The sequence below is a fragment of the Silurus meridionalis genome, chromosome 12 (assembly GCF_014805685.1).
Source record: "Silurus meridionalis isolate SWU-2019-XX chromosome 12, ASM1480568v1, whole genome shotgun sequence".
Classification (NCBI taxonomy): Eukaryota; Metazoa; Chordata; class Actinopteri; order Siluriformes; family Siluridae; genus Silurus; species Silurus meridionalis.
In genome coordinates this window covers 26,157,962-26,181,606 of record NC_060895.1, presented here as the reverse complement: position 1 = coordinate 26,181,606, position 23,645 = coordinate 26,157,962, and the positions used below count along the sequence as shown (strand labels likewise).

General features: G+C 44.0%; 1 protein-coding gene across 2 annotated transcripts in view; it reads right to left on the bottom strand.

Annotated features, from left to right (window-relative positions):
- Positions 1-21,042: 21,042 nt before the first annotated feature.
- The window catches only part of efna2a (ephrin-A2a), a 71,523-nt gene continuing 68,920 nt past the window's right edge, over positions 21,043-23,645 (bottom strand). For both annotated transcript variants that reach the window (XM_046862143.1, XM_046862144.1), the window contains 2 exons: positions 23,551-23,616; positions 21,043-21,637 (listed from right to left, as the gene is read on the bottom strand). In XM_046862143.1, the coding sequence (XP_046718099.1) occupies positions 21,531-21,637; positions 23,551-23,616 (173 nt within the window). In that variant the 3' untranslated portion in view covers positions 21,043-21,530. The remainder of the gene's footprint in view (positions 21,638-23,550; positions 23,617-23,645) is intronic.

The following is a 23,645-nucleotide window of genomic DNA, read 5'->3' as shown; positions in this document are numbered from 1 at the left end:
AGTAATGATGAGTAGTGATGTGTGGTGATGAGTAGTGATGTGTGGTGGTGATGAGTAGTGATGTGTGGTGATGAGTAGTGATGTGTACTAGAGAGGAGTGATGTGTGGTAAAGTGTAGTTATGAGTGGTGTTTTGTAGTGATAAGTAGGGATAAATAGGGATGCGTAGTGATGTGTGGTGATGAGTGGTGATGTGTGGTGATGAGTAGTGATGTGTGGTGATGAGTAGTGATGAGTAGTGATGAGTAGTGATGAGTAGTGATGAGTAGTGGTGTGGTGATGAGTAGTGGTGTGGTGATGAGTAGTGATGTGTGGTGATGAGTAGTGATGTGTGGTGATGAGTAGTTCTCTGCTGGCAGGTCTCCCCCTGAACGCTATTCGTCCACTGCAAATGATCCAAAACGCAGCTGCACGGCTTGTGTACAATCTGCCCAAGTTCTCCCACACCACCCCACTGCTGCGCTCTCTTCACTGGCTTCCAGTAGCTGCACGTATCAGATTCAAAACACTGATGCTTGCCTACAAGGCCAAAAATGGACCAGCACCATCTTACCTCAGTGACCTCATCACATCTCACACTGCACCATGCTGTCTGAGATCCTCCAACACTGCTTGACTGGTACCACCTTCTCTCAGAATGAGAGGTAAGTACAATTCAAGGCTCTTCTCTGTTCTGGCCCCGAGGTGGTGGAATGAACTTCCCCTAGATGTCCGTACAGCAGAGTCCCTGATTATCTTTAAGCGACGACTGAAGACCTACCTCTTCCTAAAATACCTACATTAGCACTTTCCAAGTTTGTAGAATTCGAGTTATAGTTATATTGAGTTTGTAATCTTGTGTACAGTGTAGATTTATTCATTACTAGAGATTTAAAGCACGTTTGTACGTCGCTCTGGATAAGGGCGCTGCTAAATGCCGCAAATGTAAATGTAAATGTAAATGTAGTGATGTGTGGTGGTTTGATGATTTTTTGCTGGAGAGCATGTACAGGACTAGGCATGCATCCTGAGCACTGTGTATGCCATACATTTTGATGTATCTGGTATCAGGTGCGTGATATTCTGATGCTAGGAAATTAAAACTAGAGTGTCTCTTTAACAAACTCAGTGAAACTGGTGAAGATCTAGGAAGATTATACAAACCCGATTCCGAAAAAGTTGGGACACTGTACAAATTGTGAATAAAAAAGGAATGCAATAATTTACAAATCTCATAAACTTATATTTTATTCACAATAGAATATAAAAACATATCAAATGTTGAAAGTGAGACATTTTGAAATGTCATGCCAAATATTGTCTCATTTTGGATTTAATGAGCGCTACACATTCCAAAAAAGTTGGGACAGGGAGCAATAAGAGGCCGGAAAAGTGAAATGTACATATAAGGAACAGCTGGAGGAGCAATTTGCAACTTATTAGATCAATTAGCAACATGATTGGGTATAAAAAGCCTCTCAGAGTGGCAGTGTCTCTCAGAAGTCCAGATGGGCAGAGGATCACCAATTCCCTCAATGCTGCGGTGAAAAATAGTGGAGCAATATCAGAAAGGAGTTTCTCAGAGAAAAACTGCAAAGAGTTTGAAGTTCTCATCATCTACAGTGCATCATATCATCCAAAGATTCAGAGAATCTGGAACAATCTCTGTGTGTAAGGGTCAAGGCCTGAAAACCAGACTGGATGCCTGTGATCTTTAGGCCCTTAGACGCCACTGCATCACATACAGGAATGCTACTATAATGGAAATCACAACATGGGTTAGGTAACATTGTCGGTAACTGTTCTGTGGTCAGACGAATCAAAATGTATAGTTATTTTTGGAAAACTGGGACGCCATGTCATCCGGACTAAAGAGGACAAGGACAAACCAAGTTGTTCTCAGCGCTCAGTTCAGAACCTGCATCTCTGATGGTATGGGGTTGCATGAGTGCCTGTGGCATGGGCAGCTTACACATCTGGAAAGACACTATCAATGCTGAAAGATATATCCAAGTTCTAGCACAACTCATCCAGACGTCGTCTCTTTCAGGGAAGACCTTGCATTTTCCAACATGACAATGCCAGACCATATACTGCATCAATTACAACATCATGACATGGCAGCCTGCAGTCCAGATCTTTCACCCATTTAAAACATTTGGTGCATCATAAAGAGGAAGATGCGACAAAGAATACCTGAGACAGTTGAGCAACTAGAAGCCTGTATTAGACAAGAATGGGAGAACATTCCTATTCCTAAACTTGAGCAACTTGTTTCCTCAGTCCCCAGACTTTTGCAGACTGTTATAAAAAGAAGAGAGGACGCCACACAGTGGGAAACATGGCCTTGTCCCAACTTTTTTAAGATGTGTTGATGCCATGAAATTTAAAATCAACGTATTTTTCCCTTAAAATGAGACATTTTCTCAGTTTCGGCTGCTCCCATTAGGGGTCGCCACAGCGGATCATCTGTCTCTATACCCCCCTGTCCTCAACATCTGCCTCTATTAAACCAACTACCTGCATGTCTTCCCTCACCACATCCATAAAACCTCCTCCTTGGTCTTCCTCTTTTCCTCCTACCTGGTGGCTCCATCTCAGCATTCTTCTACCAATATAACTCATGTCTCTCCTCTGCACATGTCCAAACCATCTCAATCTCGCCTCCCTCACCTTGTCACCAAAACATCCTACATGTGCTGTCCCTCTAATAAACTTATTTCTAATCCTGTCCATCGTCGTCACTCCCAACGAAAACCTTAACATCTTCAGCTCCGCCTCCTGTCTTTTACTCAATGCCACTGTCTCTAATCCATACAACATTCAGTTATACAGTCCTATAAACTTTCCCTTTCACTCTCACAGATACTCTTCTATCACAAATCACTCCTGCTATCACTCTTCTTCAACCACTCCACCCTGCCTGCACTCTTTTCTTCACTTATCTAACACACTAACACACCTGAACTCCTCCACCTTCTTCCCCTCTTCTCCCTGTAACCACACCCCTCCACTGCCCTCCCTCTCATTCACACACATGTACTCTGTCTTACTCCTACTGACTTTCATTCCCCTTCTCTTCAGCATGTACCTCCACCTCTCCAGGCTCTTCTCAACCTGCTCCCTACTCTCACCACAAATCACAATATCATCTGCAAACATCATAGTAAAGGGAGACTCCTGTCTGACCTCATCCGTCAACCTGTCCATCACCACTGCAAACAGGAAAGGGCTCAGAGCCGATCCTTGATGCAGTCCAACCTTCACCCTGAACCAGTCTGTCGTTCCTACTGCACACTTCACTACTGTCACACTGTCCTCATACATGTCCTGCACCACCCTCACATACTTCTCATACACACCAGACTTCCACAACTCCTCTCTCCACCCTGTCGTACGCTTTCTCTAAATCCACAAACACACAATGCAGCTCCTTCTGACCTTCTCTATACTTCTCCATCAACATTCTCAAAGCAAATAATGCATCTGTGGTGCTCTTTCTCGCCATGAAACCATACTGTTGCTCACAGATGGTCACCTCTTCTCTCAGCCTGGCTGCCACTACTCTTTCCAATAACTTCATGGTGTGACTGATCAACTTTATTTTCCTGTAGTTACTGCAGATCTGCACATCTCCCTTATTATTAAAGATCAGTACCAGCAAACTCCTTCTCCATTCCTCAGGCATCTTCTCACCTTCCAAAATCCTGTTAAACAATCTGGTTAAAAACTCCACTGCATCTCTCCTAAACATCTCCATGCTTCTACCGGTATGTCATCTGGTCCAACTGACTTTCCACTCTTCATCCTCTTAATCACTGCTCTCACTTCCTCCTTACTAATCCTATCCACTTCCTGCTTCACCAACTCCACATCATCCAACCTTCTCTCTCTCATTTTCCTTTATTCATCAGCTGCTCAAAATACTCCCTCCATCTTCTCAACACACTCTCCTCACTAGTCAACACATTTCCATCTCCATCCTTTATTGCTCTAACTTGCAGCACATCCCTCCCAGCTCGGTTCCTCTGCCTGGACAATCGCTACAAATCCTTTTCTCCTTCCTCAGTGTCCAGCTTCTCCTACAGCTCCTCATATGTCTTTTCCTTGGGTTTCACCACATCCCTCTTTATCTGCTGCTGCATCTCCTTGTTCTCCTGCCTACTTTTCTCATCACTCTGTCGATCCTAATTCTGTTTCTCCAACCTCTTTCTCCTTCTGCTCTCCTGCACTTCCTCATTCCACCACCACGTCTCTTTGTCTTTCTTTCTATTTCCAGATGTTACACCAAGTACCTTTTAGCTGTCTCCTCATCACTCCTGCAGTAGTTCCCCAATCATCCAGCACCTCTTCACCACCACCGAGCTCCTGTCTGACCTCTTCCCTGAACCTCACACTACAGTCTTCCTCCTTCAGTTTCCACCATCTTATTCTTCTTTCAGTCCTCACTCTCCTCCTCTTCTTCTTCACCTCCAAAACCATCCTACAGACCACCATCCGATGCTGTCTAGCTACACTGTCCCCCGCCAACACCTTACAGTCTCCAATCTCCTTCAGGTTGCATCTCCTACATAGAACATAGTCCACCTGTGTGCACCTTCCTCCACTCCTATACGTCACCCTATGATCCTCCTTCTTCCTAAAATAAGTGTTCACCACTGCCATTTCCATCCTTTTAGCAAAATCTACCACCATCTGCCCTTCCACATTCCTCTCCTTAAAACCATACCTACCATCACCTCCTCATCACCTCTGTTCCTTCACCTACATGCCCATTAAAGTCTGCCCCAATCACCATTTTTTCATTCCTACGTTTTCCTTCTACCACTTCATCTAACTCACTTCAAAATCTTTTCTTCTCCTGCATCTCACAGCCCACTTGTGGAGCATAAGCACTGATGACATTTATCATCACGCCTTCAACTTCCAGCTTCACGTTCATCACTCTATCAGAAACTCTCTTCACCTCCACTACACTCTTACTGTACTCTTCCTTCAGAATCCCCTACACCATTTCTCTTTCCATCCACACCATGATAGAACAGTTTAAACACCTCCAATGTCCCTGCTCTTACTCCCTTTCCACTTGGTCTCCTGAACACACAACATCTCTACCTTTCTCCTCTCCATCATATCAGCTCCCTCTCTCCCTTTACCAGTCATAGTACCAACATTTAAAGTACCCACCTGAACCTCCACTCTCCTCCACTTCTCCTCCACTCTCCTCCACTTCTCCTCCACTCTCCTCCACTTCTCCTTTCCCTGCTGTCTCTGTAGACATCTTCCTCCTCTCCTTCTCCTCCTTCAGACAACAGTAGCCCAATTTCCACCGGTACCCTGTTGTTAATGATACCTGTGGTGGTTGTTGGTAACCCGGGCCTCGACCGATCCGCTATGAAAATCTTATTTGTGATCCGTATATTTGATTTGGTACATGTTTTACGCTGGATGCCCTTCCTAACACAAACCTCCACATTTATCCGGGCCTGAGACCTGAGTGCACTGGCTTGTGCAAGAGTAATGGCTGGGTTTGTTGTGTTCTGAATAAATTATAGAAATTTGAAACTTTCACATCATTTCATTCTGTTTTTATTAAAAATGTTTACAGTGTCCCAACTTTTTTGGAATCGGGTTTGTATTTTTGGGTAAAATGTTCCCCATTCTCTGAGTTTTCACACAGGGGATATCTGAGGTCAAGACACTGAGACGGAACCAAGAGTTGTTTCTCTATCACAAAATGATCTTCACTAATGTTGGAGCTGTGATTCTCAGATCTCAGCTTTGGAGATGAAAACTGAACTCCTGCTTCACCTCCAAAATTAAGACAGTGACTTGTGAAGACCTTTACACATTTATTGGTGCAAATTTATACTTTCTCTGATTTTTTTTACATTTTCACCCAGTATGTTTGTGATGTTGAGACATAAACATCAGCGCACTCCAAACTGGAGATTTAAGGTTTTTATGTTTACTGTGTGTTACACTAAATATCTCCCAAATCTACAGAGTCGCCATCAGACTGCACTAATGTGAGCAGCAGCCTTTCCAGCAGCTCCGTGTGCTCCTTGTTCTTTCTTAAGGCTTGAACATGAAGCTGGAAGTTGAAGGGGTGATGATAAATGTCATCAGTGCCTAAGATAAGATCCACCTTTATTCGTCCCACAGTGGGGAAAATTTAATTCAATTCAATTTCAATTCATTTTTATTTGTATAGCGCTTTTAACAATGAACATTGTCTCAAAGCAGCTTTACACAGATAATGTGGTGATTAAACGTAAATATGTTCTTTGTAAGTATGTTTGTCCCTGATGAGCAACTGTGGCAAGGAAAAACTCCCCGAGATGGCATAAGGAAGAAACCTTGAGAGGAACCAGACTCAAGAGGGAACCCATCCTCATCTGGGTTGCACCAAATGTCCATTTGAAGCAGATACAATGTTGCAGGGTACAGTGATGATGATCAGAAGCAAACTGTATTCCTGAGTCAGTGTAGCAGACCGCCGACACCAACTACATTTACATTTACATTTGCGGCATTTAGCAGACGCCCTTATCCAGAGCGACGTACAAACGTGCTTTAAATCTCTAGTAATGAATAAATCTACACTGTACGCAAGAATACAAACTCAATATAAATATAACTCGAATTCTACAAACTTGGAAAGTGCTAATTTAGGTATTTCAGGAAGAGGTAGGTCTTCAGTCGTCGCTTAAAGATAATCAGGGACTCTGCTGTACGGACATCTAGGGGAAGTTCATTCCACCACCTCGGTGCCAGAACAGAGAAGAGCCTTGAATTGTACCTACCTCTCATTCTGAGAGAAGGTGGTACCAGTCGAGCAGTGCTGGAGGATCTCAGACAGTGTGGTGCAGTGCGAGACGTGATGAGGTCACTGAGTCCACTGAGTGAGCAACTACAGTCCAATCCATCCTCAAAGCACCCGTTCTACTCCGGAATTACATGGAACCACCCAAGGTGTTGATGAGAGACCATCCCAAGCCGCACAGAAGTGTGAAGATCCACGGAGGGGAGAGGGGCAGGAACAGTGGTCACTGGAACCTCAGGAGCATGTTTAACTCGACCGAGAGAGAGAGAGAGAGAGAGAGAGAGAGAGGGTGACGGGAAGAGAAGGATATGGATTATTAAGTGTCCCTATTGCTGAATGAAAGTTAATGTCACTGTGCAGTTTGGACTCCGGCAAGACTCGCTATGGCAGCATAACTAAAAGGGAGAACCAGAAGGTAACACAGACATGAGGGATCTCTGGGATAAGAGACGACCCACCACACCACCATCAACAAACCCGAGTGAACAAATATACCAGTTCACCAAACACTCTATATCCATGCTTCCTCCAGATCTGTGCCTTTACCTAAGAAAAATCTACTGATAAAAGGCTTGACTAAATAAATATGTTTTCAGCCTCGACTTGAACACTGAGACTGTGTCTGAGTCCCGAACACTGATTGGAAGGTTGTTCCATAACTGTGGGGTTTATAAGAGAAAGATCTGCCCCCTGCTGTAGTCTTCATTATTTGAGGAACCAACAAATAGCCTGCACCTTTTGATCTAAGTAGGCATGGAGGATCATACTGGTACAGAAGTTCACTCAGATACTGCAGTGTGAGAGCGTTAAGTGCTTTATACGTCAGTAGTAGTATTTTATAATCAGTGTGAGATGTAATTGGGAGCAGTGTAGATGATTAAAACAGGGCTGATGTGATCATATGTTCTAGATCTAGTGAGGACTCTTGCTGCTGCATTCTGAACTAACTGAAGCTTATTTCTGCACTTACTCGCACACCCAGACAGTGAAGCGTTACAGTAGTCTAATCTAGATGTTACAAAAGCATCTACTAGTTTTTCTGCATCCTGTAACGACATCATATTTCTAATTTTAGCAATAATGTCTCTGTTACAGCAGCCAAAGAAAAGAAAATGCAAATAAATAAAATAATAGAGACATAATATAGTGTACAGTATAAACACAACACAATGTATAAATACAAAAGAAGAAAAAAGAGACCACGAGTCAGTAGTTACGCTAATAGACGTTGCACACAGGAATATTGCACGTATTGTTTTAAAATTTCTGTTTTTGCACGTGTTGTTTAAAAACCTTGTTATTATTATTGCAGTTAAACAGTGACAGTGTGTATTCTGGTGACTGGTTCACTGAGCAGCTCTGATTGTAAAGTCTAATAGCAGCAGGGAGAAAAGATCTTCTGTATCACTCCTTCAGACACTCAGGATTTAACAGTGTGTCACTGAAGGAGCTGCCCAGAGATAAAACTGTTTCCTACAGGAGACGGTCTCCAGCAATGATGATAGTTTAGCTCCCATCCTCCTTCTCCCACCTCCTGTACAGTATCCAGAGGAATCTCCAGGACTGAGCTGAACTTCCTGATCAGCTTGTCCAGTCTCTTCCTTTCTGCAGTAGAGATGCTGCTGCACCAGCAGACAACACCATAAAAGGTGGCTGAGGCCACCACAGAGTCAAATGCTCCACAAGTGGGTTGTGAGATGGAGGAGAAGCAAAAAATCTAAAGGTGCACACAGGTGGTCTATGTTCTATGTAGGAGATGCAACCTGAAGGAGATTAGAGACTGTAAGATGGAAGAAGTCCAGGAGAGCATCTGGAGAAAGAGGTTGGAGAAACAGGAGCATGGAAATGTTTAGGAGAGATGGCAGTGGAGTTTTTAACCAGATTGTTTAACAGGATTCGTGAAGGTGAGAAGATGCCTGAGGAATGGAGAAGGAGTGTGCTGGTACTAATCTTTAAGAATAAGGGAGATGTGCAGATCTGCAGTAACTACAGGGGAATAAAGTTGATCAGTTACACCATGAAGTTATGGGAAAGAGTAGTGGAAGCCAGGCTGAGAGAAGAGGTGACCATCTGTGAGCAACAGTATGGTTTCGTGCTGAGGAAGAGCACCACAGATGCATTATTTGCTTTTAGGATGTTGATGGATAAGTATAGAGAAGGTCAGATGAAGTTGTGTGTTTGAGGATTTAGAGAAAGCGTACGACAGGGTGGAGAGAGGAGTTGTGGTATTGTATAAGGAAGTCTGGTGTGTCAGAGAAGTATGTGAGGGTGGTGCAGGACATGTATGAGGACAGCAGTGAAGTGTGCAGTAGGAACAACAGACTGGTTCAAGGTGGAGGTTGGACTGCATCAAGGATCGGCTCTGAGCCCTTTCCTGTTTGCAGTGGTGATGGACAGGTTGAAGGACGAGGTCAGACAGGAGTCTCCATGACTGAGCTTAGTGATCAGTACAGTGGGGAGGACTGTATTGAACGCAGAACTAAAGTCAATGAACAGAATTCTGATGTAGGTGTTGTTTTTATCCACGGGGGTGAGGCCTGAATAAAGAGCCGTGGAAACTGCATTCTCTGTAGATCTGTTCAGGCAATAAGCAAACTGGTGTGGGTCCAGTGTAGGTGGTAGACCCACAGTGAGGTGATTCAGAACCAGTTGCTCAAAGCACTTCAAAACAGTAGGAGTGAGTGTAACTGGGCAAAAGTCATTCAGGCATCCTGCAGCTGAGTGCTCGGGCACTGGTGTGATGGTTGTGATCTTCAGGCCGTCCGGACCGGCTGCCTTGCATGCATCCAATCCATGAGTTCCTTTCTGAGTCTGGTTCCTCTCAAGGTTCTTTCAATATTGTCTCTTTAGAGAGTTTGTAGTTTGGCATGTACATTATGGAACAATATACATAAGTGCTCCTTGATAAACAAAAATGTAAATTTTATACATATTTTAACAGAAACCTTAAAAAGTGCGGGTTGTTTGTCGAACATAAACATCCAGAATTATTGATTTTTTTCCATCTAATTTTGAGACTAATTAAAGTATTTGATTAAATATCATCAGTAGCTACAACACAATCCTGCTCTTATGGCTCCTTAAAAAAACAAACACCACAAACACCTCTAAACATCTCAAACCACCTAAATAAACCACAAAACACCTCAACATACCTTAAAACTCCACAAAAATCACAAACAACCAAAATCACTTAAAAACACTCCAAAACACTTTAAAACACTCCCATACTTGCACTCGACACCATTAAACAGCTAACAAACCCACATAACAACCCAAAACACAACAAAATGCATAAAACACCTCAAAACACTACAAACTACCCAAACCATTTAAAACACTTAAAAATACCATAAAACAAACACTCAACAAACCATGAAACACCTGAAAAGACAGCAAAACACTTCAAAACAACCCAAAACATGTAAAAACCCAAACAAACCAGAAAACAAACATCTGAATACACCAATAAAACACCCATAAACACCACAAAACAACCAAAAATACATCCAAACCCCACACATCACCTCAAAACACAAAACTAACATCTAAAAACAAACACCACAAACACCTCAAAACATAATTAAACAATCCAAAAAAATAGTTTACAAAACAAACACCTAAACCAAACACAGCAAAACACCTCTAACAGAGTCTCCACACTCTTATGAAATGTCAGACTGGTTACATGTTTAATGTAAACAAACAGAAATACAGAGAAAAAAAAAGTATTTAATAATTGGGAACATTATAAATACAAAACCCTACAACACTCTGAGTGCATAAGTATGTACACCCCTCCTAACTAATACTTTTTTAACTAATACTAAAACTTCACACCTCCACTTTGGAATTTTATTCCACTGTTCACAGAGGTTCAGTCTCTGTGGTGCCACATTTTCTCCACTTATTGGAGATAGTTGTGACAGTGTTCCATGGTCCATTTATTGACTTCTATATTATTTGGTATCCCGCCCCTGTTTCATTCCTTTCAACAATAAAGTCTCACAGTTTCTTTGATGGTTCTTTATGGAATTGAGTAGAACACAAACAAACATTCAAGTAAATTATTCAAGTTGTTTATTTAAAATGGTCACAATTATTAAATATATATATTTTTTTTCTCTGGAGGTTTTTGTTGGAAGATCCCATTAAAGATGTAACAAATCTGACATTGATATTGTATTTATTTCTGTCTTTATAGTTTAAAAAACCTCCAATTTCAGAAGAGTTTGTAGACTTTGCTATATCTGCTGTAGTTGGAGCCCCTGTTTCTATTTTGAGTAGATTTTTTGTGTAGTATTATACTTGTGCTTGCATTGTACCTGTCCATATACTTTTGAGTCTCCTTTAAATCTGGTTCTTCTCCAGGATTCGCCTTCAAATCATCTCAGGGAGGTTTCCCTTTTCACCGTCACCACCAGCGTATTCCTCAGGATAAATGTTTAATCTTTTGTAAAAACACTTTACTGTGAAAAGGATATTTGTTCTCAATTTGAGCTTTTACAGCACAGGGTTCTGTCTGACCTTCTACAGACACCAGGTGGCGCTATGACCACAGGCTGGTTATTGACCTGTTTCACTGCACTGAACTGAACAGGTTTCACTTTAAAGCTCAAAAATCCTCATGGTACCAGAAATCCAAATAAATCTGATTGTCCTGTTTCTCTGTAAATAATAATCCTGATATATTTATACTGAATCAGTTGGATTGGGTTTGTGAAATGAGTCAGTGCTGAGGGTCTGTGGACTTTACAGTGTGTGTGTGTGTGTGTGTGTGTGTGTGTGATCTCCATGCTCCATGCCATACACTGTGAACAGTGAGCCAATTTCTTCAAGCACCAGAACAAAGACCCAGAGCATTGCTCCAAATGATGAAACACCGACACAGAAGAATCTTTCAACTGGAACTTGGTCTTTAATGGACTGGTATCAAATATATAACATTTAAAAAGTAGAAATTTAAACTACATCAATTTATCCCTAATGAGAAAGCCAGAGGTGACGGTGGTGAGAAAAAGCTCCCTGAGTTGTATAAGGAGGAACCTGGAGAGGAACCAGCTGTATAAGGCCATCAACCCAATCCAACATGGAGTGAAACAGATGTAGTTCACCTCAAACTACCAGAATGCTGAAGTTCTGAAAGAATGATTTTTTACCTTGGAAATGTCTTGACTTTGGATTCCTATCTTTTGAGCACGTCTCTTTAATGTCTCCACTCCAGTGTTGAGGAAAAAAGTATTGAACATTTGTACAAGAAAGTAGTTTATTTATCTCTGTTTCCACACGATCACCTTTAAAACAGTCTCCTTACACAGTAAAACTTCACCCCCAGTGTTCTTCTGGAACGTGTCTTCTGGAAGTTTTCTTTTCGAAGAGTTTCAAGCACCTTCTTGCGGTTTGCACCGGATCTCCGCAACGGTGTCAAAACGGTGAGCTGGATTTTCATCTTCAGGAAGAGGTCGAAGTCTGCAGGAGCCGGATCTGGTGAGTAGGGTGTGTGAGGAAGTGAGATCATGTGGATTTTTCTCTGATGATCATCATGCACGAGTTGCTGAACCGTTTCAACATTTTTTGGGGTTTGAGCTTGTTGAAGGTCTTCCTGATCTTTCGTCGTCTTCCGGTGATGTTCTTCTGCTTTTGAAGCGCACGTGCCGCTTAAAACCACTCGAACGACTCGTTGCCGTATGTCAAAGGTACGTGAAGTCAAACGTCGCTGTGGCAGATTTGCCCGATTTCATGCAGAATTTCACGTTTGCTCTTTGTTCTAACACAGCAGAGAGCTGTGGGAACACACGTGGGTCAGAAGAACACCAGTTACACCATCAGTCTCCAAACATTTTCATAGCACCAAAGATCTCTGCTGCGTCCCTCCCTGCTTCCTCACCCTGTTTTTTCTGTATCTGTACACATTTAACGAGATGTCATGTACGACAAGATACGCTGATTCCATAAAATCATGTTATAATTTAGGAAACATCTGAAGACTGAAGTAATGAGATGAAGGTACAGATGCTTCTTTTTAGAAATGAACCTCATTTACATGCAATTGTGAACATCAAAATACATAGAAACGAACCTGCTGCCACCTTGTCACATAATTGGGGGGGAGTTAGGGTTATTCTGCAGGCTATTTGAGTCCCGTAACGAGGAACTGAGGCTCCTACTGCTGTACGAACGATTCACTGCATCCTTCTGTGACTAATATTTAAAGGGCAGAGATAAACTGCTTTGTTCTGAGCACATGTCCATGCCCATGACTGATGATCTGATGAAGAACAGAAGATGCGACAGAAATAATCCGCCCTGTCTCCAAACACAACCTCTGACCTTCAGAGGCACCTGGGGAACTGACTCGCGCTTTCTTGCCGAGATGATAAAATGGAATTGCACATGTACAGTAGACCTTTTCTTTCCTCTGATCTAAAGAAAGAACTGCAACCTGGTGTTTCTCCAGAGATTTTGCAAGAGCTTTAAAAAAGTTTTTTACCATTCCAGACAGTGCTAATCGAGCAGATGTGGTTCATCTAGTCCTAACATAACCTACATGATCCTTTACAGCAGCTTTACACAAATCCACATGTAGATTTCTCTCAGTTTTGAGATGAAGATGAAGTCAGTAATATTAAAGTCAATAATCACATCTACACCTCAAAACTGCTGAAACAGAAAAACCACCCACAGATGCTCTATAATCAGAAACCTTACTTCTGGATGAATGCCGTCATGGGAAAAACGTGTTATGTCAGAATTGTGTAGGAGGACGTAACTTAGCATCCAGTGTCTAATGTTCCTCAACACGTTCCTCGACATTGTTAAGCTGATGTCTCTCATCTGGCATTGCTGAAATGGTCTATCCTCAGCAGCGCAATGGAGGCTGATAGCATGTAGAATTTCCTCCAGAGGCAGCAGATATAAAGAAAAAAGCAGTGAGCTTTGAATGGTTTTATTTTGTCAGATGAACCGGTTCGCTCTAAACTTCCCCTTAAATTTTAAACACAATAATATTTCATCAAACTTTTATTAAGTATCAAATTTTGCTGGGTTTTTTGCTGTGACAAAGATTTCCATTGAAATGTTCACCTGGGGTGGGGGTCACGTGACCCTGAGCAAGATGGCAGCTTAAGAGTTTTGCTCCGCTTTAGAACTCTTTTATTTATTCACTCTAGAACTTTTTTTTAATTTAGCCCTATTTTCTGTATAATTTGTACCATTTCAATAGTGTGGAAGGAGATGGAAAGTGGTTGGGATAAGGATTTTCACAGAAAAGTAAAGAGAAAAGAAAAACTCTAAGAAGAGGCTAGTTTTAATGAAACGTTGCTTAATGAGTTCATTAGAAAATCAAACCCTGGTGTCTTCTACTGTCTGTGTGAGTTCAGCAATTTTACAGGAAACCCAGTGTGCAGTATGGATCTAACCACCGTACGTACAACACGTAGGTAGACTGGATGATAAGGACATTGATTGAATCGTAGACTACGACACAAGTTAGTATAGAAAAACAACTGATCGGCATGCGTTAGTGATATACACAGAGCAGACATAACATCATAACAATGAGTGATGAAGTAAAGAACACTGATGATCTTCATCATGGCACCTGTTAGTGGGTGGATTTATTTATTATGCAGCAGGTGAACATTTTGTCCTTAAAGTTGATGTTAGAAGCAGGAAAAATGGCAGAGCGTAAGGATTTAAGTGAGTTTGACAAATTGTGACGTCTAGACGACTGAGGCAGAGTGTCTCCAAAACTGCAGCTCTTGTGGGATGTTCCTGGTCTGCAGTGGTCAGAATCAGAAATCAAAAGTGCTCCAAAGAAGCAACAGTGGTGAACCGGCAACAGGGTCATGGGGGACGAGGATCATTGACACACGTAGGGAGGGAAGGCTGGTCCGTGTGGTCCAATTCAACAGACGAGCTCCTGTAGCTCAAACTGCTGAAGAAGTTCATGCTGGTGATGATCGACGGGTCACGACTGTTTTAGCAGCAAAAAAGGGACCAACACAATATTAAGCAGGTGGTTATAATGTTGGCTAAAGGAGGAGAAGGAGAGGAGGAAGACGTCTACAGAGACAGCAGGGAAAGGAGAAGTGGAGGAGAGTGGAGGAGAAGTGGAGGAGAGTGGAGGTTCAGGTTGGTACTTTAAATGTTGTTACTATGACTGGTAAAGGGAGAGAGGGATATGATGGAGAGGAGAAAGGTAGAGATGTTGTGTGTTCAGGAGACCAAGTGGAAAGGGAGTAAGAGCAGGAACATTGGAGGTGTTTAAACTGTTCTATCATGGTGTGGATGGAAAGAGAAATGGTGTAGGGGGATTCTGAAGGAAGAGTACAGTAAGAGTGTAGTGGAGGTGAAGAGAGTTTCTGATAGGGTGATGATCGTGAAGCTGGAAGTTGAAGGATGATGATAAATGTCATCAGTGCTTATGCTCCACAAGTGGGTTGTGAGATGGAGGAGAAGGAAAGATTCTGGAGTGAATTCAATGAAGTGGTAGAAGGTGAACCTAGGAATGAAAAATTGGTGATTGGGGCAGACTTTAATAGGCATGTAGGTGAAGGGAACAGAGGTGATGAGGAGGTGATGGTAGGTATGGTTTTAAGGAGAGGAATGTGGAAGGGCAGAGGGTGGTAGATTTTGCTAAAAGGTTGAAAATGGTAGTGGTGAACACATATTTTAAGAAGAAGGAGGATCATAGAGTGACGTATAAGAGTGGAGGAAGGTGCACACAGGTGGACTATGTTCTATGTAGGAGATGCAACCTGAAGGAGATTGTAGACTGTAAGGTGTTAGCGGGGGACAGTGTAGCTAGACAGCATTGGATGGTGGTCTGTAGGATGGTTTTGGAGGTTCAGGGAAGAGGTCAGACAGGAGCTTGGTGGTGCTGAAGAGGTGCTGGATGATTGTGGAACTACTGCAGGATTGATGGGGAGACAGTTAGAAAGGTACTTGGTGTAACATCTGGAAATAGAAAGGAAGACAAAGAGACGTGGTGGTGGAATGAGGAAGTGCAGGAGAGCAGAAGGAGAAAGAGGTTGGAGAAACAGAAACAGAGTGATGAGAAAAGTAGGCAGGAGAACAAGGAGATGCAGCAGCAGGTGAAGAGGGATGTGGTGAAAGACAAGGAAAAGGCATATGAGGAGCTGTAGGAGAAGTTGGACACTGAGGAAGGAGAAAAGGATTTGTAGCGATTGGCCAGGCAGAGGAACCGAGCTGGGAAGGATGTACTGCAAGTTAGAGCAATAAAGGATGGAGATGGAAATGTGTTGACTAGTGAGGAGAGTGTGTTGAGAAGATGGAGGGAGTATTTTGAGCAGCTGATGAATGAGGAAAATGAGAGAGAGAGAAGGTTGGATGATGTGGAGATGTGAAGCAGGAAGTGGATAGGATTAGTAAGGAGGAAGTGAGAGCAGCGATTAAAAGGATGAAGAGTGGAAAGTCAGTTGGACCAGATGACATACCGGTCGAAGCATGGAGAGGTTTAGGAGAGATGCAGTGGAGTTTTTGACCAGATTGTTTAACAAGATTCTGAAAGGTGAGAAGATGCCTGAGGAATGGAGAAGGAGTGTGCTGGTACTGATTTTTTAAGAATAAGGGAGATGTGCAGACCTGCAGTAACTACAGGGGAATAAACTTCATCAGTCACACCATGAAGTTATGGGAAAGAGTAGTGAAAGCCAGGCTGAGAGAAGAGTTGATCATCTGTGAGCAGCAGTATGGTTTTATGCCGAGGAAGAGCACCACAGATGCATTATTTGCTTTGAGAATGTTGATGGAGAAATATAGAGAAGGTCAGAAGGAAAAGGTTACGTGTGCAGTAGGAACGACAGACTGGTTCAAGGTGGAGGTTGGACTGCATCAAGGATCGGCTCTGAGCCCTTTCCTGTTTGCAGTGGTGATGGACAGGTTGAAGGAAGAGGTCAGACAGGAGTCTCTGTGGACTATGATGTTTGTGGATGATATTGTGATTTGTGGTGAGAGTAGGGAGCAGGTTGAGAAGAGCCTGGAGAGGTGGAGGTACACGCTGGAGAGAAGAGGAATGAAAGTCAGTAGGAGTAAGACAGAGTACATGTGTGTGAATGAGAGGGAGGGCAGTGGAGGGGTGCGGTTGCAGGGAGAAGAGGTGGAGAAGGTGGAGGAGTTCAGGTACCTGGGGTCAACAGTGCAGAGTAATGGTGAGTGTGTTAGAGAAGTGAAGAAAAGAGTGCAGGCAGGGTGGAGTGGGTGGAGAAGAGTGATAGCAGGAGTGATTTGTAAAAGAAGAGTATCTGTGAGAGTGAAAGGGAAAGTTTATAGGACTGTGGTGAGACTGAGATGTTGTATGGTTTAGAGACAGTGGCATTGAGTAAAAGACAGGAGGTGGAGCTGGAGGTAGCAGAGCTGAAGATGTTGAGATGTTCGTTGGGAGTGATGACGATGGACAGGATTAGAAATGAGTTTATTAGAGGGACAGGGCATGTAGTACGTTTTGGAGACAAAGTGAGGGAGGTGAGATTGAGATGGTTTGGACATGTGCAGAGGTGGGACATGGGGTATATCAGTAGGAGAATGCTGAGGATGGAGACACCAGGAAGGAGGAAAAGAGGAAGACCAAGGATGAGGTTTATGGATGTGGTGAAGACATGCAGGTAGTTGGTGTGAAAGAGGCAGATGTTGAGGACAGGGGGGTATGGAGACGGATGATCCGCTGTGGAGACCCCTAATGGGAGATGCCGAAAGAAGTAGAAGATCGGTGTAGCTCGACGATGCACTATTGCTGAACAATTTTTATAACTGGTGGTAAGAGGTTTTAGCACCATGTTGCATCGACGAATACATTCTTTCAAGTTGCATTTTCTTTGCTGGTCAGTAGATGAGGTTGTAGCAGTAAACGAACTGTGAGATGGTCATCCTTAATTTCTGACTGCAGTAAACTCACTGGTTCCATGCTGAGAAAAAGAGAAACAGGCAAAAGTTCACCAGTTTTCTTTATTTATTTTCGTCCCGACTGAGTGTGGGTGGGTGCACTCGGACAAATGCCAGGTAAAGGCCTGCCGGGGAACGAGTGGGCAGCAGCGGATGTCAAGATGGAAAGGCTTCCCGAACCGTGAGATTGTGAGTGATCCTCAGTGTGAGTACTGGAAAGGAAATGAAAGGAAAGGAAAGGGAAAGCGTGAAAAGAAAAGTAAATATATAAAGCTCTGCTTGGTGAACTTTTGCATGTCTCTCTTTCTTCCAGTGTTTAACCAGTGAGTTTGCAACAGTGGTGCTGAAACCCTGTGCTGAAAGAGAGGTACAGTATGAAGCCAGGGAGACTTCGCCATGGAGGGACCAGGACCGGGCCAACGAGGAGTGCTGCAGCCGCCCCCTGTGGCCTGTGACATTTCAGGAGATTCTGTATAAATGAGAACATCTGATGGGTCATAAATTGGTGGAAGCTGTTCGGATGAGACGACTGAATTAAACCAATTATTCGATGAATGTTCTTCATACCAGCCTTGTACTGAGACCTGCTCTCATCATAACTAATAAACACACATGTTTCAGGCTGTAGACAGAAAATGATCTTTATATGGACCTGAATGCGAGATTAGGATGATCTTGTATTCCTAACACACCTCAGAGGAACATGTTTCTGCAGCTGATTTTTTTGGTTTAATGTCACCTGGAGAAGTCGGAGCCGGAGCACCGTTTCCTCATGCATGTATTTTTCATCACTGTCTACACAACATTAAATATTCAAGCAGGACCTTCGGCTTCTCCTCCATCCCTCATCTTTACACACACACGCACACGCACACACACACACACACACGCACACACACACACACACCCCAAATGCCATTTATAGCTAAATTGAGACGCAGCCCTGAGGTAGTAATGAAATGTCAAATGAAATGTAGATATTCTACAATAATAAGTGGTTTTGCTCAAAATGTGTAAACAGTAAACAGTAAACAGTGTCCCGAAACAACATTTATATTTATCTTTATTTATTTATATTTGTATTTATATATTCATAGCAGTTGGAGTGGTTTGTATCATTGATTTATTCGGTAACATTACACTCACAGAGAGAAACTTTATCAGATTGGCATTACCTGAAGGCTATTAAAATTCCCTAATGTGTGTGTGTGTGTGTGAGAGAGAGAAAAAGTATTTTATTTGAAATAAAATTGAGTACAGACTGTCATTACAGATGTTCTACATTATGCTTTATGTATTTATTACTGTATTATATAATGATCTTAGCGCTGAGATTAGCGTACACATTTATCACAAGTGTTAGCATCTTCTTAGCTTTATTAGCAAAACAACTCAATCAGCTACACTGCACTAGCATACTAACATTGATCACTTTCTTTTCCAAATCTTTCAGCTGTTTGTGTAGCTACTGCAGTTAGCATACGTTATTGTTTCCATTTCTACTAGCTAACATAGCGGCTTTGTGCGCTGTAGCAAAAACTCCTCTGTATTTGTTTACTTGTTTTTTTAGTCAGAACTGTCTGATGGTCCATGAGTAGAAGCAAGTCAGAATGTTTTTGTGAAGATGGGAATAAATGTAATATCTCTAATGATTAGAAAAGCTTTTTTAATCTATGGAAAGAGAAACAGCGGTAATGAGATGAGTATTTTGTATAAAATGTGATTGTAGCCAGTAAAATATTGATTTATTTTTCTCATAAACTACAAAATGAAATGAAGTGTTGATCTAAATAGATGTATTTCAGTAACACAGCACACCACCTTGTAGACAAATGATTTTATTATTCATTCTCTCTCAATTTGCACAAAGAAAGATGACTACAAAGGCTTGTATGAGAAACACATGGGGAATTACAGTGGGTGCTTCACTGGGTGGGTATTAAGGGGGCATCAGCAGATGGGCGTAATGCTGGGTGGGTAGTAAGGGGGCATCAGCAGATGGGCGTAATGCTGGGTGGGTATTAAGGGGGCATCAGCAGATGGGCGTAATGCTGGGTGGGTAGTAAGGGGGCATCAGCAGATGGGCGTAATGCTGGGTGGGTAGTAAGGGGGCATCAGCAGATGGGCGTAATGCTGGGTGGGTATTAATTGCTGTCAGCAGAAAGATTTGTCACTGGATAGGCATTAAGGGGGCATTGGGAGGCAGATGCATTTTCAGGGGAGGTGGGTAGGTAAGCATGTCACTGGGTGGGTATTAAGGGGGCATTAGAAGGTAGGCAATTTGTTGGGTGGGTATTAAGGGGTTATAAGCAGGTGGGAGTGTCCCTGGGTGAGTATTAAGGGGGTGTTAGCAGGAGGGAATGTCCCCGGGTGTATATTAAGTGAATGTTGGCTGTTGTGCGTCACTGGGTCTGTATTAAGGGGGGGTTAGCAGGTGGTCATGTCCATGGGTGCGTATTAAGGGGTGTTGGTGGGTAGGCATGTTGAAGGGGGGATATTGAGTGAATATTGACTGGTGTGCGGCACCGGGTGGGCAATAAGGGGGGGTGTTAAAAGGTTAGCATGTCCCTGGGTGGGTGTTAAGGGGGTGTTAACAGGTGGGCATGTCCATAGGTGGGTATTAATGGGGATTAGCAGGTGGGCATGTCCCTGGGTGGGTATTAATGGGGATTAGCAGGTGGGCATGTCCCTGGGTGGGTATTAATGGGGATTAGCAGGTGGGCATGTCCCTGGGTGGGTATGGGGGCGTCGGCAGTTTTTCCATACATCAAACACTTTCACAGTACTGAAGGAAGGTATGTGCTGATAGATCACGATTTTCAACACGCATGACACACACTAAAATATCATTACACACCCTGTGTAGGTTCCCTAAGTAGGCAACACAAAGTGAGCCATCTTCTTAGGGTCCTCAAAATTCTAAAGATATGAAAGTGTGAAAAACACAATGTTCTCTCCATCTGCTTATAACACAGGGACGAGTTCATAAAGCAGAATCACTCATCAGGCTTCTACAGTAACGTGAGAGTTTCGAATCAGATGAAACCCAACAGATGCTGAAGGAGAGTGAGTTTCTCTCAGAGCTGCTGATTCAACATCACACGAGACACTGAAAACCTTTCCCCACGTCACATAAATAATTAATTAAGCTTTTAAACGCTACAAAAATAACATGAAACATAATCCAAAAAACCCTGTGTGTTTTATCTGGATGGAGATTTTCACATTAAACAGAAACCAAAGCCATTTCCTCATTTTCTGGTTCTAAATGAACAACATCTGGAGCGCTGACTCAGCACCTTCTGATTGTTCACCAGTAAAAATATAAGATTCGTATTAATATTGTAAGAATTATTATTTTATTTTATTTTTTTATCTCACAGTGTTTTACATGCACATTAACTAGGTTTTTATAGGTGCTGGTTCTCAAATCTTTAAAATGAATCCTCAGGAAGTCTTTTAGTGTCATCAGTCAGAAAGAAAAGGACACTCAGAGGCGACGTGAGATTTCAGGAAACATCTTCTGCAAGGAACTCGTCCTCAGATGTAATGAATAAAGCAAAGAAAAAAAAGCCACATTTTTGTGTTTAGTGTCCATGCATCAAAGCAAAACTCTGACCCAAATAATAATAATAATAACAATAACAATAACAATCCTAATAATAATAATAATAATAATAATCTGTGATGTTTGTCAGGCTCAGACCACATCGCTCTGTCCAGTGTTTTAGCTTTAGTGCTCATCAGCACACGTGGGGCAGATGAAGGGCAAAAAGGCTTCCCTGAGGGGTAAAAAGGAGGGAATAAAAGTTCAAGTGCTACATTCACACCATCACCATCATCATCACCACAGCCACGGAGAGCAGGTGAAGCTCGTTACTGCGACCTCCATCAATCAGGAACGGCTCTGGAGACTCGAACGCTGAGCCGTCTGAAGGAGGGAGATAGAGGGAGAGAGTGGAGGAGAGGGGTAGGAAGGAGGAAGAGAGTGGGGAAGAGAGTGGGGGAAAGGTAAGAAGGAGGGAGAGTGGGGAAGAGAGTGAGGGGAGGGGTAAGAAGGAGGAGAGAGTGGGGAGAGAGTTGGGGGACGGTTAAGATGGAGGAGAGAGTGGGGAGAGAGTGAGGGGAGGGGTAAGAAGGAGGAGAGAGTGGGGAGAGAGTGGGGGCGGGTAAGAGGAGGGAGAGAGTGGGGAGAGTGGGGAGAGTGAGGGGAGGGGTAAGAAGGAGGGAGAGTGGGGAGAGAGTGAGGGGGTAAGAAGGATGGAGAGAGTGGGGAGAGTGGGGGAGGGGTAAGAAGGAGGGAAAGAGTGGGGGGTAAGAAGGAGGAGAGAGTGGGGAGAGAGTGAGGGGGTAAGAGGGAGGAGAGAGTGGGGAGAGTGGGGAGAGTGGGGAGGGGTAAGAAGGAGGAGAGAGTGGGGAGAGAGTGAGGGGGTAAGAAGGAGGGAGAGTGGGGAAGAGAGTGGGGAGGGGTAAGAAGGAGGAGAGAGTGGGGAGAGAGTGAGGGGGTAAGAAGGAGGGAGAGTGGGGAGAGAGTGGGGAGGGGTAAGAAGGAGGAGAGAGTGGGGAGAGAGTGAGGGGAGGGGTAAGAATGAGGGAGAGAGGGGAGAGTGAGGGGAGGTGTAAGAAGGAGGAGAGAGTGGGGAGAGTGAGGGGGTAAGAAGGAGGGAGAGTGGGGAGAGAGTGAGAGGAGGGGTAAGAAGGAGGGAGAGTGGGGAGAGAGTGAGGGAGAGAGTGGGGAGAAAGTGGGGAGAGAGTGGGGGGTAAGAAGGAGGAGAGATTGGGGCGGGAGTGAGGGGAGGGGTAGAAGGAGGAGAGAGTGGGGAGAGAGTGGGGGGTAAGAAGGCGGAAGAGAGTGGGGAGAGAGTGGGGAGAGAGTGGGGAGAGAGTGGGGAAGGGGTAATAAGCAGGAGAGAGTGGGGGGTAAGAAGGAGGAGAGAGTGGGGAGAGAGGAGGGAGGGGTAAGAAGGAGGAGAGAGTGGGGAAGAGAGTGGGGTAGGGGTAAGAAGGAGGAGAGAGTGGGGAGAGAGGAGGGAGGGGTAAGAAGGAGGAGAGAGTGGGGAGAGAGTGGGGAGGGGTAAGAAGGAGGAGAGAGTGGGGAGAGAGTGAGGGGAGGGGTAAGAAGTAGGGAGAGAGTGGGGAGAGAGTGGGGAGGGGTAAGAAGGAGGAGAGAGTGGGGAGGGGTAAGAAGGAGGGAGAGAGTGAGGAGAGAGTGAGGGGAGGGGTAATAAGTAGGAGAGAGTGGGGAGAGAGTGGGGAGGGGTAAGAAGGAGGAGAGAGTGGGGAGAGAGTGGGGAGGGGTAAGAAGGAGGGAGAGAGTGGGGAGAGTGGGGAAGGGGTAAGAAGGGGAGGGAGTGGGGGAGAGAGTGGGGAGAGAGTGGGGAGGGGTAGAAGGAGGGAGAGAGTGGGGAGAGAGTGAGGGGAGGGGTAAGAAGGAGGGAGAGAGTGGGGAGAGAGTCGGGGAAGGGGCAAGAAGGAGGGAGAGTGGGGAGAGAGTGAGGGGAGGGGTAAGAAGGAGGGAGAGAGTGGGGAGGGGTAAGAAGGAGGAGAGAGTGGGGAGAGAGTGGGGAGGGGTAAGAAGGAGGGAGGGAGTGGGGAGAGAGTGGGGAGAGAGTGGGGAGGGGTAAGAAGGAGGGAAAGAGTGGGGAGAGTGAGGGGAGGGGTAAGAAGGAGGGAGAGAGTGGGGAGGGGTAAGAAGGAGGAGAGAGTGGGGAGGGGTAAGAAGGAGGGAGAGAGTGAGGGGAGGGGTAAGAAGTAGGGAGAGAGTGGGGTGGAGCTGAGATGTTAAACTGTAATCTCGGGAACTTTGTGGTGTGTTTAATGCAGAGAACTAAGACAGAAACTCACCTGCTGGTTTGACATAAACCTTCAGCTTCAGACAGGGTTTTCCAGCATGATTGGGGTGAGGAGACGCTGAAACACACAGTAAATGATCACAATCA